The sequence below is a fragment of the Pristiophorus japonicus genome, unplaced genomic scaffold, assembly GCF_044704955.1.
Source record: "Pristiophorus japonicus isolate sPriJap1 unplaced genomic scaffold, sPriJap1.hap1 HAP1_SCAFFOLD_943, whole genome shotgun sequence".
Taxonomy (NCBI): domain Eukaryota; kingdom Metazoa; phylum Chordata; class Chondrichthyes; family Pristiophoridae; genus Pristiophorus; species Pristiophorus japonicus.
The window spans coordinates 14,324-33,757 of record NW_027254872.1 but is presented as its reverse complement, the minus strand read 5'-3'; the positions used below and the strand labels follow the sequence as shown (position 1 = coordinate 33,757).

The 19,434-nt window shown below is 52.3% G+C and overlaps 1 protein-coding gene across 5 annotated transcripts in view; it reads right to left on the bottom strand.

The window, feature by feature from the left end:
* LOC139258360 (immunoglobulin superfamily member 1-like) overlaps positions 1-19,434 on the bottom strand; it is a 36,359-nt gene that overhangs the window by 15,405 nt on the left and 1,520 nt on the right. For 4 of the 5 annotated variants that reach the window (XM_070874725.1, XM_070874728.1, XM_070874727.1 and 1 more), the window contains exons 2-5: positions 18,341-18,373; positions 17,407-17,715; positions 14,167-14,463; positions 35-337 (exon numbers count right to left, since the gene is read on the bottom strand). In XM_070874725.1, the coding sequence (XP_070730826.1) occupies positions 35-337; positions 14,167-14,463; positions 17,407-17,715; positions 18,341-18,373 (942 nt within the window). The remainder of the gene's footprint in view (positions 1-34; positions 338-14,166; positions 14,464-17,406; positions 17,716-18,340; positions 18,374-19,434) is intronic. The other variant, XM_070874729.1, reaches the window with a different exon arrangement.

Below are 19,434 nucleotides of genomic sequence, written 5' to 3'. Positions count from 1 at the left end.
GCCCTTTCCCATCAATGCATGAAGTGGGTCTCACCTGTCACCTTTACCTGCAGCGTGTCACTGCGGGGCGAGAGATACACTCTCTCTTTGACCATCCTTCCGTAGGCACAGGTGTAGTTCTGGGTCTGGTTGGTGCCCGTGAGGGGGAATGAGGCCGAGCGGTCAGATCCGGACACATCCTGAGCCTCTGTGGGATTCTCCGCACCGTCTCGGTATAAGACAAACCGGCCCCCCGAGCGGAGGAGCACGGGGCTTGTGCAGGTAATGTGAAAGGGCTTCCCTCGGCCCACCACACCAGATTCCGGATCGATGGAAATACCGGCCCTTGGGAGTGTATCTGTAATGGGACAGGCACAGATACGGGACTGAATATTAACTCCCAAAACATAAGAGAACATAAGAATTAGGAGCAGGAGTCGGCCATTCGGCCCCTCAAGCCTGCTCCGCCATTCAATGAGATCACGGCTGATCTTTGACCTCAACTCCACTTTCCCGCCCGTTTCCCATATCCCTCGATTCCTTTAATATCCAAAAATCTATCGATCTCAGGAGGAGTCGGGAGGTCTTACTGCAGTTGTACAGGGCCTTGGTGAGACCTCACCTTGAATATTGTGTTCAGTTTTGGTCTCTTAATCTGAGGAAGGACATTCTTGCTATTGAGGGAGTGCAGCGAAGGTTCACCAGACTGATTCCTGGGATGGCAGGACTGACATATGAAGAAAGACTGGATCGACTTGGCTTATTGGAATTGAGAAGAATGAGGGGGATCTCATAGAAACATATAAAATTATGACGGGACTGGACAGGTGTAGGGGAGGACGAAAACCCCCTCATTTTACCCAGAAGGAAAAGGGCTGTGGGATCAGTCTGTGCTGTGAATTGAAACCGATGGAAGGAAAACTTTGGGACACAAATGGAGACCCTCCCCCCCCTCAGTGTTTGGACTCATAGGAAAGGGAATTTAATTTGGAACTATCTACCAGAAAGTTTTAAATCCTAAAGTGCACATGGAAGAAACTACGAACTTTAATCGAATTTGGGATTTTTTTAAAGGTCTGCAAGAAAAGGGGTGGAGTCAATATCAAAAGGGCCAGTTTGGACATTGGAACTAATCAAATTGTCTGGGAACTGTATACCCTCGAAACTTGCCCCTTGAAAACATTAGCATTTAAACAATGCCACATACATATTCCAACACCTTTTTCATCAGGCATAGAAATATCTGGCTCAGGCCAGACTAGCACAATGGCTACAGGAGGCCAATGCAATCAACACCCACTCAAACCTTGAGTAGGTTAAGATCAGTGGGAAAAAAACCTAAAAACCTCAAACCGCTGCATTTTTCAAAATCAAAAGTCCACCAATGAGAAGAATCGACTTCAGCAGGAGAGGCGGACTGGATAATCTGGCTATAAAAAAGGGTTTCTGACGTAGTGGAATAGAGGAGTGATGATTTTCCCTGCCCTGGTGATTCAACAACCACAACCACAGGCCTCTCGACACGGAAGGAAAACCAGTGTCCGAAGACACCGAAGATAGAAGAAACAAACCACCAGACTGCAGAAGGCACAGTAGTGAGTATAACCTCTGGTCCCCAGAACTCCCAACTCAGTTAGGCCAGGAAAGGTGGGAGGTTGGGCATTGTACTGCTAAACTGGTGTAAAGATTTTCGTTGTGTCCGTTTAGGGGGATTGTTTTGTTGGTGTATTGCTGTTTGTTGAGTTACACCTTGCCAAATAAATTGGAAGCCTAAAGTTCCTCTTGGAATCACCTTGTCTCAGTTCTATTGTATTACATCTCCTGATCGTGAGTCTTATGTCAGAACCGTGTAAGGGAAGCTAGGAGCGCCTCGAAAACGCTCAACTGTGTGTCACAGGCTAGGGAAGAAGGGGTTAGGAGTGTTTGACACTCACAGGTGCCTCACAGGCTAGGCATAAGCTGTGGGGACGCACGAGTCTCAAAAACCCCCTTCATAAGCTGTGGACACAGTCTCTCCAGGGGTGCTCTTGCAGCACTCAGGGTACCTCACAGGCCAGGCATAAGCTGTGAGGGCAGAAGCCCAGAGAGAGACACCCAAGGCACAACAACAACCCTGTGAAAATCCCTTACAGAACATGGCGACCCAGATGGGACATAAGCAAACAGGAGATGTTAATATAACAGATGAGGTGATAAGAGAGGAAACTAAAATGGAGGAGAGAATTTCCTCATACATTTTTGGCAAGGTGAACCTCACCAAACCTTGGGTGCAAGCCCTCACTCGGGCAGAGCGCCCAGTGGATGCTGCTGCCCAGTGGACAGCAGGGAAGGACCACAACCACAAGGTGGAAAAGGCCATCTGGCTTATCTGCCTCACCCGCCAAGTCCGAAAGCTCGACCAGCGGGTGAAGGACTTGGAACAGAGTCTTCAGAAATCAGAGGAGCTCTCTGCTATCCGGGCTGCGGTTGGGGACAACCTGCTGGCCGAATTAGCTGGGGAGCAGCAAAGGAACCGGCAGTTGGAGGAGACCTTCCGAAATAGCCGGGACTATCTTCAGTGTCAGGTCACTGAGGCCAAGGGTAGTGAGGGGTCCCTCCGGGAACAGAATTCTCGGCACACCCAGAAAATTTGGGAACTGGAGAATAAATTAAAAGACGTACAGGCAGCCTATAAAGTGGCCAGTAGCAGTGAGTTCGCAGATCACGGTCCCTGCCAGGAGAGGATTAAAACTCTCACCCACGCTCTATCCCAGGCAAAGGGGATGGTCGCCCTGATAGGACCTGGAGGGTCCACAGGGGACAAAGGAGAGTATTGGGGGGTAGAGGAGAATCCAAAGGCAAGAGACGCCCGACCACCTCCTGAGGCACCGGTGGTTTGTCTGGTGGGGTACCAGGAGGGGCGGGGCATGCAGGTAGTAGCATTCCCAGGGCTGGGGGCAGGACCAATGTGTCCCGCTCGGCAGCAGGGATGTGAGGCTCCAGCCGAGGGTCAGTTAAAGGCTGGATCAGGCGACCAGGCACTGTCTGCTGCACCGGGTATGATGGGATAGCTGGAGGTAGAGGGACCAGCGCAGAAAGATCCTGAACCAGGGCGGATGTGCCCGGTCAGGCAGCGCAAGTACGGTCCTCCACAGGGAGGTGGCCAAGGTCGGGGAGCGCTGGAAAGCGACTTTATTATTCCCCATGGAATTCAATCACTCAGGGCCATGGTGGCCCATTTGGCCAAACTCACTCGCAGTGGGGACCCATCTATCCACTTCATGGAGGTGATGCAGGCAGGGGATATTAATGGGTGCGACGAGGAAGAGACAGCCAAGCTGCTGCTCTTCTCTCTGGACAGCAAATTGTACCAGGCCCTACCGGCAGAATGCCGGAGGGGACAGCGTACATTTACTGAGGTCCAGAGGGCCGTCCTTGAGGCTATGGGCTTCGATGACGGCAGTCCTTTCGAACGGGTCGAAAGGACAAGGCAGCTCGCAGGGGAAACCCCGCAGGCATTTGCGGACAGGCTGTGGGTGGTATACCATGCAGCCTGTGGGGAGCTCCTCGACCGGGCGAATCTTTCCGCGGTACAGACTGGCCGCTGGCTGAGGATGCTGGTGGCAAACTGCTTGCCCCGGCTCAAGGCCAGGGCAGAACTGTGGTTCGATTCCCGGGACCCCAACCTCACCGAGGAAGCAGTGGTCAGGCAACTGGCACTGGTCCAACGGAATGGAGGAGGGGAGGAGGAGAAAACCTCCAAAGGTCGGGTAAATTAAGTAAAACCCAACTCGATTCCCAAAAGGGAATGGCACCAGGAGGGTGGCCGCTCGATTGATAAGGAGGGAGTGTGCTACGGGTGCGGGAAAGCTGGGCATTTTAAAAGGGATTGCAGGAGCCCAGTAAAGAGATATGGGGGGAGAAGTCCTTCAGGAGCCGCCCAGAGTGGGGGAAGTGGAGTGAGCTCCTCACTATCCCTTGACCAGATAGTAGCTGCAGTGAGGACAGCGCTGGAGGGGACTGGGAAGGTAGCCACGGCAACAGGCAGGGAAGCACCAGCAACCCTGCCAGTACAGAGGCCGTGACTAGCCCAGACCCAGCCTGCATACCTGTGCCCACTAGAATATGACCCCTGGGGACGACCCTGGGTCAAGATGGAGGTTGAGGGTGTATTGGGTACCTACCTTTTGGACACTGGTGCTTCCAGCACGATAGTCCATTCGGAGGACCCCGCAACCTCACCTCTATCAAATGGGGTGCCGTATCAACTAGTTGGGTTCACAGGTAATGAGAAGGCTGGGTTTTTCTCAGTCCCGCTTGCAGTTCGTTTAGGAGCACTCCAAACACAATGGAAGTGCGTCCTGATGAACTGGGAGCAGGTGGGAAAAGGGATTTTGGGGGCTGATTTTATCATCGCTCGCCAGATCCTAGTAGACTTGAGGAATCACTGTCTATGGGGCACAGTGGGCACGGGAGCAGAGGGAGAAGTCATGGTTATTGATAAGAAACAGGGAAAAGGGACTCTGTGTACAATGAAGCCAAAAGGGGGTTACGACCTGGAGGTTCTGGTCTGTAACACCCCGGCCGAGTACCGGGCCTATGTGCAAGCAAATCTTGCAGCATTTGCCACCCATAAACACGACTGTGGGAGAGTCACAGGAGTGGAGGTTCGAATAGATGGGGATCCCATGTCGCGCCCGCAAAAGCAGTATGGCTTTCCCCGAGAGGCAGAAGCAGACTTGGAGACAGCTTTAAGCTCGCTTGTCGAGCAGGGTGTTTTGAGACCCATAGCCACCCATGTCAACTCCCCGCTTTGGCCGGTTAGGAAACCGGACAATTCTTGGAGGGCTACGGTGGATTATAGGGTGCTCAATAAAAACATCCCAGCTTATGCCCCCACAGTAGCGGCGGTTGCGGATCTGATCGGGGAAATCCCTGCATCCGCAACCACGTTCACAGTGTTGGACATATCCAACGGGTTCTGGTCTATCCCTGTACGGAGGGAAGACCAGTACAAGTTTGCCTTCACCTTCCGGGAACAGCAGTATACATGGAGCTGCCTCCCACAGGGCTTTCATAATAGTCCCAGCATCTTTCACCAATGCATGGCGAACTGCTTAAAAGGCTTCAGCCAGCCACACCAGCTGGTCCAGTATGTGGACGACCTGTTGTTGTTCACAGACAGCAGTGAGGAACATGGTCCACTGCTGGCCGAACTGCTGGTCTTACTGAAGGAAGGAGGTTTTAAAGTTAACCCCAAGAAAGCCCAGATAGGTCTAGGAGAGGTAAAATTCCTGGGCCTGACGATAAGGGCAGGAGAAAGGGCCATTGATGAGGCTAGAAGAAAGGCAGTGCAGGAACTCCCTGTCCCTAGGGATGTGTCGGGGGTAAGGTCTTTCCTGGGAATCACTGGCTACTGTAGGGACTTCATCGAGGACTATGCAGCCACTGCTGCCCCTCTGCTCAGACTCCTACATAAGGGGGTCGAGTGGGAATGGGACAAGGGCTGTGAGGCAGCATTTGTCCGTCTTAAGAGAGACCTGCAGGTAGCACCAGCCCTAGGGGCAATTGATGGGGGGGAGGAATTCTTCCTGGAGGTGGCAGCCAGTGGCGACAGCTTAAGTGCAGTGTTGCTCCAGGGGCGAAACGGTCAGCTGAGACCAGTGGTGTACTCCTCCAGGGTCCTCACGGAGGTAGAAAAGGGATACTCTAATTGTGAGAGGCACTTGCTTGCCACCCACTGGGCAGTAAAGAGAGCTCAGATCTTTACCGGAATATCCCCCATTACACTCCTCACCCATCATACCCCGACGCAGATGCTGTTGGACGGGAGGATTAAGGACGGGACAGTGAGCAGTGCTAGAATCACTCGCTGGACCCTCCTCCTCTCCCAAATGACTTTAAAGGTCAAGGGCCTCTGCGAGACCAGGCTCGCAGCAAATTTAATCTATCCAGGGCAGCCGCATCGATGCTCTGTGGAGGGAGTATGGGACATTAACTTTGGATTTCGGGCAGGGATACACCCCACAGGCCGCGAGATCTATGTTGATGGCTCCAGTTCAGTGTCCGCGGGTACAAGACTCACGGGCTGCGGAGTTTGGGACCCCAAGGCAGGAATTGCCTTCGCTCTTAAACTCCCATGCACCCTGAGCGCCCAGCAGGCGGAACTCTCGGCGGTGATGTATGTGGTCACACACCCCGAGGAATTCCCTACCCCATACACGATTTGCTCAGACAGCATGTTCACTTGCAATTCATGTACAGAGTATCTGGCGATTTGGTCACGCCAGGGGTACACCTCTGCAGATGGGAAGCCCCTTGTGACCAAACCCCTGCTAGAAAAGATCGTGGCTGCAGTGGGAGAAACCGGGGATGTATATATCCATAAGGTAAAGGCCCACTCCAAAACTGAGCCACGGGGGGAAGGTAACCAGCAGGCAGACCTGCTGGCAAAGGAAGGTGCTCGCACAGGTCGCCCATGGGACCCATATGAGGCAGGCAGGATAGCAGCAGCAAGAAGCAAGCCAGGGACACAAGGGAGCGTAGGGGCGGCTGCGGCCCCGGACCTTAAAGTAGTCCAGATGCAAGATCCGATCCTGAAGGCTGCCTTGGCTGCTATCAAAAGGGGGGAAAAGGCAGAGGGCCCATACAGTGCTGTAGATATTGCTGTGCGGGAAGGCATGTTGTTTAAAGGGGACAAATGGGTAGTGCCGCCACAACACCAGAGGGAATTCCTTCAGCTGGCCCATGAGGGTCCAGGTGCGGGACACCCTGGGCCAGAATCTACCTGGCAACGGGTAGAAAAGGCAGGGTGGTGGCCAGACCTCCGGGAAGACGTCCGCAACTTCTGTGCGGGCTGTCTGGTTTGCGCTGCAAACAATCCAGACCCTCAGAAAAGGAAGGCGTCTATGGGACACGTCAGGCGGGTAGAGGGACCATGGCAGTCGATCCAGATCGACTACATCGGACCCCTACCGGCCGCCCAGGGAGGATTTAAATACTGCCTTGTCCTGGTGGATGTGTTTTCCAAGTGGGTTGAAGCCTTCCCTTGCCGAACAGCTACCGCGGTGGGGACTGCAAAAATCCTGGTGAGGGAGGTGTTCTCTCGGTGGGGTCTACCTCAAATCGTGGAGTCCGACCGAGGAAGCCACTTCACCGGCCAGGTGATGCAGGCCACCCTAAAGGTACTGGGGATAAGAGCCAAATGGCATGTCGCCTACAACCCTCAGTCCTCAGGCCCCGTAGAACGCCTGAACCGGACCCTAAAGGAAAGGCTGCGCAAGGAGACGGGAGACTCACCGAACAAGCGGGTGGAGGTCTTACCGTTGGTCCTCATGGGAATCCGGGCCAGTCAGTCAAAGAGCACAGGGTACTCACCCCATGAGCTGATGACGGGCCGGATCATGAGAACCCCAGTGCATGTGTTGGCGCCGGTTCTCACCGAAGGGCAGCTCCGAGAGGTGAACCGGGACCGCTTCGTCAGGAATCTGTTTGAACACCTGAAACAGATTCACTGGCAGGCTGCTAGTAACATGGGCAGACAGCATCAGAGTAACCGATTGCTGCTAGAACCCAGCAAACACCACGAATGGGAGATAGGGGACCAGGTCATGGTGAGAAACTATGCTCGGGTCGGGGTTTTTGAAGCATTATATATGGGACCATACAGCATAGTCGACAAGGCTAGCCCTATGGTCTATGCGGTTCGATTGCCTCGCCGGGTGAAGTGGTATCACATTAATCAGTGTAAATTGTTTGACCCCAAAGAGATAAAAAACAGAGGGGACGAGCAAGGGAAGGGAATCAGGCACTGGGGGAAGAACAGGCCCCGTTGGATTTGGAGGCTCCGGAGGAGGCAGCGGGCCCTGAAGCTCTACAGCCGGGGCTGGTTCACTGCTCCTGTAAGGCTATCCCACCACTGGGTAGAGGTTCCCAGCCCACTAACAGAAGTAGGGAGAAAGGCTCTACCATTAGCAAGGTTCAAGGGGAAGCTGAACCTCCCATGGTGGATCAGCTGGGGCTAGCCCAAGAGGTGGAGGAGATGGCACTGCAGCCCATAACGTGGGACTCTGCACCGACAGTAAGGAGGAGTAACAGAGTGCCACAGCCCAGGGCGCCGTGGTCCCCTGTTAACTTAGCCTCCCGCCCCAGACTGATACGGCGAAAGACAACAGGGAGGGTGCTCTGTTGCACTAGCAAGGGTCTCCCACTGATTATCCGGGGCTCGGGACCCTCAGCGGAGGACATCCTGGTCCCCAGGGTACGGTCAGCCAAGTGGTCGACGACGCCTGTACAGTGACAGGATATAGCCTGGCCACCCGGGGACGGGTGGCGGTGTGTATATTTTCCCTTCCTGTTTTGTTACTTTGTGTTGTGTGCATATGTGTTTAGGTAAGGCAGTGACGGTTGGGTACAGCATTTTATGTTCGGAACATGTTAAGCGGGCTGAGCCTGGAGAGGTCTCTCAAGGCAAGCCCATGTTCTTCTTGCCTTTCAGATGTCAACACCTCCCTACTGGACGTTAGTGATGCTGGTATCGCTAAGGATCTGCACCGGGCACCGAGGGGACACCGAGGACTCCCTAGTTTTCGGATGCTCCGGGGGCAGAGCGCCGACAGTGACCACAGGAGAAGGGACTCCGGCGGCGGATGGCCGGGTCACCTACTCCCACGAGGGGAGATGGCCTGGGTGGTTGGGATCGAACTCCACCAAGTACTCCAACCATAAGGACTTTACCTACAGAGAGGCCTCCATCCCCTGCCCGGAGATCACTGTGGCCACTTCCAGAGTGAGAGTGACAGAAGGCAGGAAGGTCTGCCTAACTTGCCAAGGGGACATACCTCTGGGACGGTGGTGGTGGCTCAGAAAGCTCAAGAGGGACATGTGAGACCGACACTCGGACTGGGAACGTCTGGATAATGATACCTACCGAACCATCATGGGGTCATCCGGCGGGGTAACGGTGTGCTGGGAGAAATGGTGGGCGTACGACCAAGGAATTTATTTGTGTATGTGGGGATCCACTCGCGTGTGTTCAGAGGGGGTCTCCATTGCTTTCTATAGGTGGGGGCAGGATGTCGGGGATGGGGTGGGATGGGATCGCAGCGGGGAGGCGTGTGTGATCCCTAATCCCCGGGTACCAGTAAATGCCACTGAACTTGTAGTTCGGGAAAGGAAGCCCCCACCCACGGCCAAGCCCACCGTCCCACACTGGTGCCTGACAACAACCAGGGGGCCGGGGAATGGTTTAGTGTTGGTCCCTACCGAGAAACTACTTTATCAGGGGGTACACTGCACGGTGACATCAGTGGTGCTAAATCTGACAGAAGTCCGCCTACCTACGTGGTGTCCCCGGGAAACCGAGCTGTTATACCAGGCTCTGCTGCGGGAGGTGTTCCGGAAGTTCTATGAACTGGACTTCGGGGATGTCAAAGTGACAGACTTGTATAAACAGTGGGATAGGGCCGAACCGGGCAGGCAGAGGCGTGGCACTTGAAATGACATTCTTACGGGGTTTAACACCGGGGCGTCCGCCATAAACAGTTTGGATAACATGCAGCTGGCCCTCCAGATAAATGGGTTAAAGAATCAGCTGCGCAAAGTCCTGGGGGACGAGAATACCGTAGTGGGATCCGCGCTCCACGAAGAGGTGGCAATGACAGTTCACTTAAAGGAGATTATCTCTCAATTGGAGGCGCAGGCCAGGGCTGTAAACGCTTTGATGCGGGAGGATAGAAACGCCTCCGATCAAGCCGCCCAAAATGAGGTGTTCGTGCTCTATGGGGCCTGGTTTCTGGGAGAGGGACGGAGTAACCTCGAGGATCTGAGACAGGGACAGGTCCCCTCCTGGATCAGCAACCAGCACTTAGCAGCACTGCACCCTTACGATAATGTTTTGAGTGCTTGCCAACTTCGTGTAGCGTCGGAAGCCTACCCGGTACCGGTGGACTGTGGAAAGTCAAACCATACCATCATGGGTGTGGTGGTCAGGATGCCCGTGATGGGGGTGTCCCCACGACCAGCACCCCTGTACCGAGTGGAGAATGTGGGAGTCATTCGTGGAGAGGTGCATGTTCGATTCCAAGAGGTCCCACCTTATGTCACAATGTGGGAGCACACTGTGACAGGTACAGACCTCTCGGGTTGTCGGAGCAGGGGAGCACAGGTAATCCTGTGCCCCCAGCACTTGAACGCTTTTGCAAGGCCACAATGCGGGTTCAGCACTGCTGGGGCAGAGCCTATCAATTGCACAATGGAGGTAATGGCCCCTAACCACATGCCTCCACAGGTAGCATATGTAGGTGGTGGGACATATTGTGTCACCACAAGTGCCCAACGGTATGAACACGGACCGGGAAGGTGGTGTCCAATTCCGTACAGCAGCTTTTGCTTTAAACCCAGGGCAGAGGTTCAAGTGGCACACACCAGAATCACACCCATCCCTGAACCTTCCACGATTCACCTCACGGTACAAATCAACCTCAGCCATCTACAACAATATGTCGCCCAGTTTGGCTATCCCATTGCCCCACTACCTGAGAAACTTACAGCCCTCCTCCAGGCAGTGGATTTGTCTCAAAAACATTTTTACACCATGGAGCAGAAAACTGAAATTCTAGCAGGGGAGATTGCCCAGATTAAACCCCCAGCATGGTGGGATTTGGGAATACGTGCAGACATACCTGCATGGATCCGGGTGGGATCGCATGCCTTAGTAATCGGCCAACTCCTGATTGTAGCTTATCTGCTAGTTACAAGCTGTAAGCTCAGGAGAAAAAGAAAAAGAACGCAGTTCCTCAGGCTACTACACAGCCAGGAGAGCCGTTGCTAAACACTCAAGGCGTGTAAACAAAGCTTGACCGCGACACTTAGGCGGTTTTGTTATTTCCAGGGATGACTGCGTTTTCATACATGGCTCCTGGGGAGTTTGCAGGGCAGGTTTCTTTGTTTTACGTTTGAGACCAAAATGAGACTCAATGTACAATTACTGCTGTAACCTTAAGTACATATATGGGTGTTGCTGTCGTGTATTGTAACCTGTTGGATTTCTGTGTTTAGTACCGCGTTAAAAGGAATTACGATATATATCGACGGGATCAGTTTAGAGTTAAACTGGGGAAAGTTGGGCAATTTGGGAGACCTAGGGTTTTCTCACCACCCTGAACTTTGACACACTCGAGTGGTGTCTGACTGTGTCAGATGGGGGATTATGTAGGGGAGGGCGAAAACCCCCTCATTTTACCCAGAAGGAAAAGGGCTGTGGGATCAGTCTGTGCTGTGAATTGAAACCGATGGAAGGAAAACTTTGGGACACAAATGGAGACCCTCCCCCCCCTCAGTGTTTGGACTCATAGGAAAGGGAATTTAATTTGGAACTATTTACCAGAAAGTTTTAAATCCTAAAGTGCACATGGAAGAAACTACGAACTTTAATCGAATTTGGGATTTTTTTAAAGGTCTGCAAGAAAAGGGGTGGAGTCAATATCAAAAGGGCCAGTTTGGACATTGGAACTAATCAAATTGTCTGGGAACTGTATACCCTCGAAACTTGCCCCTTGAAAACATTAGCATTTAAACAATGCCACATACATATTCCAACACCTTTTTCATCAGGCATAGAAATATCTGGCTCAGGCCAGACTAGCACAATGGCTACAGGAGGCCAATGCAATCAACACCCACTCAAACCTTGAGTAGGTTAAGATCAGTGGGAAAAAAACCTAAAAACCTCAAACCGCTGCATTTTTCAAAATCAAAAGTCCACCAATGAGAAGAATCGACTTCAGCAGGAGAGGCGGACTGGATAATCTGGCTATAAAAAAGGGTTTCTGACGTAGTGGAATAGAGGAGTGATGATTTTCCCTGCCCTGGTGATTCAACAACCACAACCACAGGCCTCTCGACACGGAAGGAAAACCAGTGTCCGAAGACACCGAAGATAGAAGAAACAAACCACCAGACTGCAGAAGGCACAGTAGTGAGTATAACCTCTGGTCCCCAGAACTCCCAACTCAGTTAGGCCAGGAAAGGTGGGAGGTTGGGCATTGTACTGCTAAACTGGTGTAAAGATTTTCGTTGTGTCCGTTTAGTGGGATTTAGGGGGATTGTTTTGTTGGTGTATTGCTGTTTGTTGAGTTACACCTTGCCAAATAAATTGGAAGCCTAAAGTTCCTCTTGGAATCACCTTGTCTCAGTTCTATTGTATTACATCTCCTGATCGTGAGTCTTATGTCAGAACCGTGTAAGGGAAGCTAGGAGCGCCTCGAAAACGCTCAACTGTGTGTCACAGGCTAGGGAAGAAGGGGTTAGGAGTGTTTGACACTCACAGGTGCCTCACAGGCTAGGCATAAGCTGTGGGGACGCACGAGTCTCAAAAACCCCCTTCATAAGCTGTGGACACAGTCTCTCCAGGGGTGCTCTTGCAGCACTCAGGGTACCTCACAGGCCAGGCATAAGCTGTGAGGGCAGAAGCCCAGAGAGAGACACCCAAGGCACAACAACAACCCTGTGAAAACCCCTTACACAGGTTAGATGCAGGAAGAATGTTCCCGATGTTGGGAAAGTCCAGAACCAGTGGTCACAGTCTAAGGATAAGGGGTAAGCCATCTAGGACCAAAATGAGGAGAAATTTTTTCACCCAGAGAATTGTGAACCTGTGGAATTCTCTACCACAGCAAGTTGTTGAGTCCAGTTCGTTGGACACATTCAAAAGGGAGTTAGATGTGTCCCTTACAGCTAAAGGGATCAGGGGGTAAGGAGAGAAAGCAGGAGTGGGGTAACTGAAGTCATGACCCTTTTCGGGAGGCTGAATTTCGGCCCCCTTTACTCTTCGACTTCATCCCACTTACAATAAAGGCCAACATGCCATTTGCCTCCCTAATTGCTGGCTGTTCCTGCCACTAACTCCCTGTGTTTCCTGTACGAAGACACGTCAATCTCTCCCAACACCAACATTTAACACTTTCCGCAATCTTTACAGGCAGCACATTATCATTCTTGTGTTGGATATGCTAGCAAGCCCCAGATATACAGTTAAACATCGGTTCGAAAATCTTCAGAATATGGTGTCAGCCGTGGCTCAGTGGGTAACACACTCACGTCTGAGTCAGAAGGTTGTGGGTTCAAGTCCCACTCCAGATACTTGAGCACATAAATCTAGGCTGACACTCCCAGTGCAGTACTGAGGGAGCACTGCCCCTCCCACAGTGCGGCGTTCCTTCAGTACTGCCCCTCCCACAGTGCGGCGCTCCCTCAGTACTGCTCCTCTGACAGTGCAGTGCTCCCTCAGTACTGCCCCTCCGACAGTGCGGCGCTCCCTCAGTACTGCCCCTCCGACACTGCGGCGCTCCTTCAGCACTGCCCATGACAAAGCAGCACTCCCTCAGTACTGCCTCTCCGACACTGCGGCGCTCCTTCAGCACTGCCCATGACAAAGCAACGCTCCCTCAGTACTGCCCCTCCGACACTGCGGCGCTCCTTCAGCACTGCCCATGACAAAGCAGCACTCCCTCAGTACTGCCCCTCCGACAGTGCAGCACTCCCTCAGTACTGCCCCTCCGACAGTGCAGCACTCCCTCAGTACTGCCTCTCCGACAGTGCGGCACTCCCTCAGTACTGCCTCTCCGACAGTGCAGCACTCCCTCAGTACTGCCCATCCGACAGTGCGGCACTCCCTCAGTACTGCCTCTCCGACAGTGCGGCACTCCCTCAGTACTGCCTCTCCGACAGTGCAGCACTCCCTCAGTACTGCCTCTCCGACAGTGCAGCACTCCCTTAGTACTGTCCCTCCAACAGTGCGCCACTCCCTCAGTACTGTCTCTGTGACAGTGCGGCACTCCCTCAGTATTGCCCCTCCGACAGTGCGGCACTCCCTCAATCCTGCCCCTGTGACAATGCGGCACACCCTCAGTACTGCCCCTGTGTCAGTGCAGCACTCCCTCAGTACTGCTCCTGTGACAATGCGGCACTCCCTCAGTACTGCTCCTCCTAGATTTATGAGCTCAAGTCCCTGGAGTGGGACCTGAACCTACAACCTGCTGACCCAGAGCCGAGGGTGCTGCCCACTGAGCCACGGTTGACATGGATGTTGAAGCTTGCTGTTGAATAACCACCGAGGCACGAGTCACATGGAAGTTATTGTGACAGGACCAAGAACCCTTTGTTGCCGGGGTAACAAGGAACGAAGTCCGGTAACGATATGTCACCCACCTGTCACAGTTACCTGCACCGGGTCACTGAGGGGCGAGAGATATACTCTCCCTTTTACCGTTTTCTCAAAGACACATATGTAGGCTCCTCCATCCGTGGGCTCGAGGTCTGTGATGGGGAATGTGACTGACCCCTCGGAGCCTGAGACATGCCGTGTGTCAATAATATCGCTGTGACCTCTGTACAAGCCGGACCTGTGGGCTGGGTAGCTGGTGATGCAGGTAATCTGAATCCCCTCCCCTACCGTCACTACACCCGAGGGTGGGTCCACAGACATCGTGGGCTTTGGAAGTGTATCTGGAATAGAAAGAAATGGCAGGTGACACCAAACTTGGACGGATAGTGACAGTGAGGAGGAGAGTGACAGACCAAGAGGACAGAGAGAGGCTGGTGGAATGGGCGGACACGTGGCAGATGAAGTTTAATGCAGAAAAGTGCGAAGTGAAACATTTTGGTGGGAAGAAGGAGGAGAGGCAATATAAACTAAAGGGTACAATCCTACAGGGGGTGCACGAACAGAGAGACCTGGGGATATTTGCACAGATCGCTGAAGGTGGCAGGGCAGGTTGAGAAAATATCGCTCCACCTACTCTGCGGGGTGGGAGGGAGAAGGAATGGTTCACTGAGGGGGGGGATGGGGTCGGAGCTCTGCAGCATAGACAGGCCCCTCCTCTTCATCAAAGGGGGAGGGGCCTAGCAGTCCACTCTACGGGCGGAGAAATGGGTCCCGATCTGGACCACCGGGGAGCGATGAGCCGTGGGTTCATGTGCAGTGCTGGGCTGTGAGATCGAGGCACGGATCCCGTGATCCAACGTGAAGGCAAGGCAAGGGAATACACATCCAATGATAGGACACTGAGAAGTGTAGAGTAACAAAGGGACCTTGGAGTGCAGGTCCACAGATCCCTGAAGGTAGCAGGCCAGCTAGATAAGGTGGTTAAGAAGGCACATGGAATAATTGCCTTTATTAGCCGAGGTATAGAATACAAGAGCAGGGAGGTTATGCTTGAACTGTATAAAACACTGGTTAGGCCACAGCTGGAGTACTGCGTGCAGTTCTGGTCACCACATTACAGGAAGGATGTGATTGCACTGGAGAGGGTACAGAGGAGATTTACGAGGACGTTGCCGGGACTGGAGAATTTTAGCTACGAGGAAAGATTAGATAGGCTGGGTTTGTTTTCTTTGGAACAGAAGAGGCTGAGGGGAGACCTGAATGAGGTACACTGGGAATATTATCTGTTATTTCAGAGCACCCGCAGCTATTTTTATGGATGCCAACATTGGTTAAAAGTTGCAAATCCAAACAAGAACTCCTCTGCATGAATTATTAAAGGTCATGATTTATTTTTAGATTGAAAATATTTAAATGTTATTTTTTCCTCACTGAGCATTTATGAATGTTTATAAGGCTCCCACATAAGGCTTGATGTGTTGTAAAGCCTGGTTAATATCCCTTTACAAATAATAATTCTCAGAACAGAACACCAGTACACAGGAGTTTACAGACAAGGCAAAAAAAAGGCACAGATCAAACAATGGGGGAGAATAATATAATAGTCTGTAACGTGGGATTTCCTCATCCACATCTGCCCCACTTAAAAGGGCTGCCAACTGATCAGGAAAATGTATTTTACTATTTTAATCGCAACTTCTCTGAAAGGATGACTAATCTCTCACTACATTTATATTACAGCACTGCTGTTGTAGTCAGACTATCTCTGGTGACAGCTTTGTAATATCAATGAGGTGCATTCGTGTTCCCAGTGACACAGATTGACACGTCAAGAGGTGTGCTTTTTTCATTGGCACCTTCGCTTTTCCAGCAGCAAACATACAGCCACCATTGGTGGTCACAGACACTACAGGCTCACCCAGTGAACTTCCTGCATTGTTTGTCTGTACAGGCCTTCTTACATTACTGTTAGTGCAATCACTGAACATCAACAAATTGCATTCATATAGGACTTTTAAGCTGGAAAATTGGCACAAGGGGCTTCACACCATGGACACCGAGCTAACTAAGGAAACATTAGGAGGGATGAGCAAAAGCTTGTTCAAAGATGTGGGTTTTGAGGAGAGTTTTAATGGAACATAGGAACAGGTGTAGGCTATTCATCCCCTGGAGAGTGTTCTGTCATTCAGTTAGATCATGGAAGGCCCAGCACGGGCCAATAGTGAGGCTGTGAGGTGGTGAGGCTCACATTGAGGACGATGAATCCCACGTAGAGAGAGGTCCTGTGGGAAGGAGGACGGAAGGAGGACAGTCGGAGTATGTTTCAGTGTGTGTGTATGTATTGGCACATGCAGCAGAGCAGGTCTCCAGTCGTCCTGGTTAACCCTCGCCACTGGACCAAGACCTGGCTCCGTCAAGCCGTGTGGTGGCTGGTGTGCAACGGCCACCCCACGTTAAAAAATCCACCCATAGACATCGTCACCCTTCAACATGTAGTTCATCAATCACCTGAGATCTCATTTTTAGTGTGGAAGCAAGTTATCCTCGACCCCGAGGGACTGCCTATGATAATGGTGTGTAAAATTATGAGGGGCCTGGATAGAGTGGATAGGAAGGACCTATTTCCCTTAGCAAAGGGGTCAATAAACAACGGGGCAGAGATTTAAAGTAATTGGGGGGAGTTTAGAGGGGATTTGAGGGGAAATTCCTTCACCCAGAGGGTGGTGGGGTCTGGAACTCACTGCCTGAAAGGGTGGTAGAGGCAGAAACCTCACCACATTTAAAAAGTGTCATGTCTGCAAACTCTTTGTCTTCACTGTGTAACTATGTATGATGTACCACTTGAGGGCGCTGTTGTTGGAGGTCCAGGGTTTCCTGTCCTGGTGTGCACGGGCATATAAAAGGCAGCCAGCCATGCTGCCCCTCACTATGCAGCTATATTAAATGGACTGAAGTCACACAGCTCTTACTCACAGTACAAGGCCTCGTGGAGTTATTCAATGGTAATTGCAGACATAATAAAAAGTACCTGGATGTACACTTGAAGTGCTGTAACCTACAGGGCTATGGACCCAGAACTGGAAAGTGGGATTGGGCTGGATAGCTCTTGGTCGGCCGGCTCGGACACGATGGGCCGAAAGGCCTCCTTCCGTGCTGTAAATTTGGTGGGAGTCGTTCGTGGGGCCCTGCGCACAGGTAAAATGTCGTTTGTGCCCCGCAAACGCCCCGAATTTCTCCCCCTTAGAGTTACTTCAGCACTGAGAATGGGGGAGCATCTCCCTTACCTGTTACAGTTAAGCACACAGGCTCACTGCGTGGTGAATATGCCCAGGTACGGTTATTCTCGAAGTATTTTGTATATTGACAGGTGTAGTTGGTGCGACCTTTCAATGTTCTGGTTCCATCTTCATCAATCTTAAAGGTGGCGCTGTAGTCTGATTCACTGGAATGATCAATGTACTGACTTTCCTTATTAATGTATAATTCAACATTGCAGTGGGTGAGAGGGAAGTGACAGGTGAGGGAAAATTCTTCTCCCAGTAGAACAACACCTCCAGGTGGATCCAGAGTCAGGGTCGGCTTGGCTAAGGCATCTGCAGAATAGAAGAAAATGTCAGGCACACTGTACTGAGGGGGCGATGCAGTGTCAGAGGGGCAGTGCTGAGGGAACGCTGCACTCTCGGAGAAGCAGTACTGAGAGAGCACCGCACTGTCGGAGGGGCAGTACTGAGAGAGCGCCGCACTGTCGGAGGGGCAGTACTGAGAGAGCACCGCACTGTCGGAGGGGCAGTACTGAGAGAGCGCCGCACTGTCGGAGGGGCAGTACTGAGAGAGCGCCGCACTGTCGGAGGGGCAGTACTGAGAGAGCGCCGCACTGTCGGAGATGCAGTACTGAGGGAACTCTGCACTCTCGGAGGCGCAGTACTGAGGGAGTGCCGCACTGTCGGAGGGGTAGTACTGAGGGAGCACCGCACTGTTGGAGGGGTAGTACTGAGGGAGCACCGCACTGTCGGAGGGGCAGTACTGAGGGAGAGCCGCACTGTTGGAGGGGAGAACTGAGGGAGTGCTACACTGTCGGAGGGGCAGTACTGAGGGAGCGCCGCACTGTCGGAGGGGCAGTACTGAGGGAGTGCTGCACTGTTGGAGGGGCAGTACAGAGGGAGCGCTGCACTCAGTTATTCACTGGCGCGAGAGTTTAACTGAAGGTGAGATACTCACGGACTTGATAACTGCTGCGACCAAGCGCGAACACTGCGATGGAGCAGAGAGATAGGGGAACAAAACAGAGAAGAAATCTGTTAGAAAATAACAACACCAGCATTGTTTAAATAATTGGTTCCTGGGATGTGGGCGTCTCCGGCAAGGCCGGTATTTATTTATTTATTTTATTTTATTTTTTTTTTTTTTTTTAATTCGTGTCCAATCGTTCCAATCGTTACAATTCTTTGTCAAACGCCAGAGGTCACCCTGCACCAGTCAAGGATCACTCTGCGCCAATGCTCTTAGCCAAAAGGCCTAGAGCCACTGCACCGTTCCTGGAAGTACTGCAATACCAGGTTCATGCCATGGAGGTGGATAGGTCAGGTCCCCCACACACCTCCGTGGAGGTGGATGGGTCAAGCCATCCCACCCACCTCCTGTTTACAAAAATGTAAGCATATACCTTCCTGACCAGGGAGAAACCACCCGGAGGTCATGGTGGCTGGTCAGGTTAGTTATGCAGATCTTAGCCAAAAGGCAAGGCCGGTATTTATTTCCCGTCCCTAATCGCCCTGGAGAAGGTGGTGGTGAGCCGCCTTCTTGAACCGCTGCAGTCCGTGTGGTGAAGGTGCTCCCACAGTGCTGTTAGGGAGGGAGTTCCAGGATTGTGACAGGTCCCGTTACCACCCCCCGAATTCCTCCCCCATAGATTATAAAAGTGGGCCTGTAATGGCCAATCTACATAGCACCTTACTAAGATCACAGAACACTTGCAGAATGGGCATTTCATTGACAAATGAAGACAACACAGATAAATGTGAGCTCTTACATCGAAGTATCCAGCATCGAAGCACTGACCACACTTGACCAGCTCCGTTGGGCAGGCCACATTGTTCTCATGCCTGACACAAGACTCCCAAAGCCAGCGCTCTACTCGGAACTCCTACACGGCAAGCGAGCCCCAGGTGGGCAGTTGAAACGTTTCAAGGACACCCTCAAATCCTCCCTGATAAAGTGCAACATCCCCACCGACACCTGCGAGTCCTTGGCCAAAGACCGCCTGAAGTGGAGGAAGAGCATCCGGGAGGGCGCTGAGCACCTCGAGTCCCGTT